Genomic DNA, 4,393 nt, shown 5'->3' with positions numbered 1-4,393 from the left:
TTAAAAGAGAATACTGCATGCAAACCAAGCGTGGCAACCTAATTCCATTGCTGGAGATTCCTCTGTACATCTATTCAGACCATTTAAGTGTTCTTCTGTTTTCTTCAAATGAAAAAAAAAAACACCAAACAACAAAAAAAATACACACTTGGTGCTTGTTAGGGCCTCAACAGGAGACTTATCTATTGAAACAGAAAGCAAGAAAAAAAAAGTTACAAGTCTTGCATATCTTCATCCATCTGAACTGTCTGCAGTTTGGCAAGTTCTTTTTTGTCCGTTTCCAGTTCTTCACAAACTGTGTCAACCATGTTACTTATAACATACTTGCCTTTCGAATCCAGCATCATTAAATTGCCAGTTGACTTACTCTCAGAATTAGGCAAGAAATTCTCTTTGACATCAGGTACGGCTTGCAGAACTAACCTGTGCTCTCTGACAAAATCTTGATGTACTTGTGCAGAGGGGTGGCTGACACGGTCTCCGCTCGTAGAAATGATTTCTCCAAGCGCGGGCTGTGCTGTAGAAATGGACAACAGATCTTGACTGGTAATGAGGGAACAGTTCTGAAGGGTTGCATAGTTAGTGTTGCTGATGGATATCACGGTAGAGGTACTGGTCACAGGCGACGACATGGACTGGCTCTCCGAGATACCAGAGTTCAGTTCTGCAGCATTTAAAAGAGTTGGTGGTGTGAGGGCAAAATTATGTGAGGGCGTTACATTCACTAACGAGGAGGCTAGGGACTGGAGGCCTCCGCTGGATATATTTTCAGGAGTCATGTTTACATTTAGTTGCGTGTTCTGACTGACTGGCATCAACTGAGAAAACACAAGGCTTCTTTCCAGTCCTTCTTGCTTGACAGAGCCTACTGCCTGGCCTGAATTGGGAACCGTATAAACGACTGCGCTCGGAGCGAGGGGGCTGAAGAAGACCTTTCCTTGCTGCACTGCTGAAGAGTCAGTCGTAAAAGTTACTCCATCAGATGTACTGGCATTTACTGAAACATTACCTAGAGAAAAGGAAGCGAAAGAAAGGAAAACACGGATTATAGTTGGCAGTGAGTTGTGTAGGCATTTTGTGAAGATGTTTTGGTCTTTTTTATCTTTGCAGTACACACATATGCTAATATTTCATACTGCACAGAACAGTGTTGTTTGTAACAGGTGGGACAAAATTTGCTATGAAGAAATAAGAGCCGTTAATAGAAACTGCTTCTAGAAAGAAAAATAAACCACCATGGTTCTGGTATATTAGGTATCTTTCAGACTCTCATTAAGGGGCAAACAGTCCCTGGCCATGTGATTAATACGAACGCGCTTTGGCCTTCACTAGTTGCCACCACTCAATTTCTATCTAAGAATAGAAGCATGAAAAGCTATTAAAGATAGTTCAGTGACAGACTACAGCTGTGTGTGGGAAACTGGAGACACGTCACATGAAATCCGCGACTGCTGGGCAGAGCCTACCTGAGCCAGCCTGCAGAGAAAATACCAAAACCCAGTAAATTCTACCAGGTTAATCATGCAGTCTGTCAAGCACTCTGGTGTACTGCCTTTCAGCTCACTTTGTCACCTATTTCTAAGAGCCTAACCCTCCACGCTGTGTAAAGTCACCCAGCAACTGTCTGCCCTTGCTGAAAGCCATGGCACTGCTTCTGTGATGCTGTAGCTACCAGAGCATGAAGTGGTGGCCACAGACAACCTGAAGTTGGTTTTACTGGACATGCCACAATAACTCATCATTGTTATAATTCCTAAAGTTAAGATATACTGGCTCTCAAGACTGGATCCCACCTCAAACACCTCTCTTTCTCAAAAGCAGTTTAATTACAATTTTAAGAGGCTGTAGGTAGAAACAGCTGAATTTTTTAGAAGAGCACTGAAGATGCATTTCTCACTCGGGGACTATTTCAACTCCCTATTCATTCCCGTTAATCAAGGATTTTTTTGGAAGATATTACTCATATGTGTGAACTAGAAGAATAAAGCAAGGCAACTTGAAGGTTACCTGGCAATAAGATATAATTTACGTAGCTTACTTAAAATACCCTGCAGCACACTTCAGTTGGAATAGACACCCAGGTATCCACTTGTTTTGTGTTAAGAAAAACAAGAAGAAAAATAAATCAAAGCAGCAAATAGGGATCTTGACTTTTCTCTGCACCAGACTGGACATACAGCGGATCACTCTCCAGTGGGAATTGGTATTTTTAACAATGGAGAAAGTGTTCAGAGAGGAACTTATTATGAATCTTAGGACTTTCAAATACAATAGCCCCATACTACTTAAGGGACAGAACTTTCTCACCTTTGGTGGCTGTCAGTTTATGCCTGGGAGCATGTGGATTAAATGGCTTTTGTAATTATAGGTGGTATTCAGACAACTGTCTCTGCTTTTTCATCTTGGTTAAACTATTTTACCAGTAACTTTTAGTGACTGCGAGTGCCACATTCTAGGATTTTGTAATTTTTCACCCATTTAAAATGTGTTTGTATGGCTACAGTGTTCCTCCCTGTATTACTTTAACAGCAAGAATAATGCACCTTCTATACACTTTTCATTCAATTAACTAACATGAGCAGAGTTCGATTTTCATTATAGTACTCATAGCTCCCGAAACTAGAGATTCATTCAAGTTTAATCATTTTCATAACCGAAGATACAGGGGCTAATGAGTAACAAAGCTGTCCAGTTGTGCTTTATAAATGAGCTGCTTCAAAACAAGGATCCAGAACTAGGTTTGTGCTCCCTGGGATTCTTCCTGGCTGGCTGCAAGTTTCAATCTATGGTATGTTAAGACAAACTCTAAAGCAAATGTGGGGAGGAGACTGCACACTTGGCACGTGAACCTATGATGACATATTTCCTTTGGACCGAGGGCAGTTTTATCCAAATACCCTCGTGTTTTGTATCTACGAGCTATTGCATATTTGTATTGTTTCCCTGCAGTTTAATCTTCCTTAATTATAGGATAGAAAATGTACCAGTGTAACTGCTTGGTCTTGTTGTGTCTATAGTCATTTAACATTTATTTTTATGAAATGCTTTGGTTAAAAAAAAAAAACAAAACCAAAAAAAAACCACCACCACAAGAACAACAACTGTAACAATTTCCAGCTGCTGCAATTTTCATTTTTATGAACCTTCTCATTAAAATAATTCAATGGCAAATGGGGAACATTTTGAATCACTGAAACGTGTAAAATTTACAGATATTTATGAAGATTGGCATCACAGACTTCTGAGAACAGCATGAGATGAAAGGGGTGTAAAATACCAGATCTCCTTCTCTGCTCCTAACAGTCTGCCCATGAGCATAATTTACCATAAAGTAAGGCAAAAGGTATTATTTGCCATACTGTGTGTGGCCATGGCTGAGATACAATCCTGGTACCTTGGAGGAAAAGCTTCTAAAATGCTAAATGTGCCTGATACCAACTTCTTCTCATACCTTTTACTGTAACAGACAAAACTTTTACCTTGTGAAGCTGCCACAGAAACAGGAGGCAGCTGCAGAGAAGAAAAACCGATGCTTCCGTTCAGCAGCTGGCCATTTGTTCCTGAATTGGGGATCTGGACAATGCCATACTGGTTTATTTGGACAGGAGCAGTAAAAGTAACTACAGAGCCTCCATCTTGGGAAGCAGCAGTTTGTACGCTTTCCCTTTTCACCTCTGAGCTCGGTATCAATCCCGGGAATGAGACCGGGATGTTGCTGGGGGTGAAGGTGGCTGCTGCCGCATTGGGGACTGAAGCCTGAAGGAGTTTGAAGTCCTTAACATCTTCTGACGAAGACGACAGTATGTCAGTAATGGACACCCCATTGCTCACAACACCCGACGTGGTTTTGGGCGAATTTAAGGTAACCGTCTGCGAAGCCCCCACGCTGAGTCCGTTGAGAATGACACCATTAGGTCCCTGAAGAAAAGAGCTACCATTGAGAAAGACGGGAGAGGTACTGGCAGGCACGAGGTTTCCATTCAACAAGACGCCAGATGAGCTCAAGGCTATTTTAGTGTTTCCAAGCTGCTGCATGTAGACGGGCTCCATGTGGCCGGGAAGGCTGAGGCTGGTAACGCCATCAGATGAGCTGGAGAGCGGATGGGGAGATAGATCCTCCTGCCCCTTACTGGATTCATCTTCTGTGCTGGGGTTGCCATCTGACTCGCTATGGGAAAAGACAAGAGAGATGACATTGCATTACCACGGCGTGCCAGCGAGCTCTGCACCAAGGGGAACTCTGTGCTTTCATACAGTTTGTGAGAGCTTTCCAGAATCGTTTTGCCCTGTGTTTTGCCTTTACAAAGCACTTTAAACGAATTTCAAGTCAAGGGGGGAGGTTTCTTGGAAAAGGACACATCAAACCAGCCGTTTGCTGAGGAGAAACTTTACA

At 42.3% G+C, this 4,393-nt stretch overlaps 1 protein-coding gene across 1 annotated transcript; it reads right to left on the bottom strand.

Moving 5' to 3' along the window:
• Positions 1-212: 212 nt before the first annotated feature.
• SIX4 (SIX homeobox 4) lies at positions 213-4,170 on the bottom strand (the record flags this gene model as incomplete). Its single annotated transcript, XM_010083813.1, has 2 exons — positions 213-1,009; positions 3,480-4,170. Coding segments are annotated over 2 exons (1,488 nt in total), but the record flags the coding sequence as incomplete, so codon positions are not given.
• Positions 4,171-4,393: the final 223 nt, after the last annotated feature.

This window comes from Pterocles gutturalis, unplaced genomic scaffold (assembly GCF_000699245.1).
Source record: "Pterocles gutturalis isolate BGI_N339 unplaced genomic scaffold, ASM69924v1 scaffold34161, whole genome shotgun sequence".
Lineage (NCBI taxonomy): Eukaryota > Metazoa > Chordata > Aves > Pterocliformes > Pteroclidae > Pterocles > Pterocles gutturalis.
Note: the sequence above shows the minus strand (reverse complement) of the source record. Positions and strands in the feature narration are given on the sequence as shown.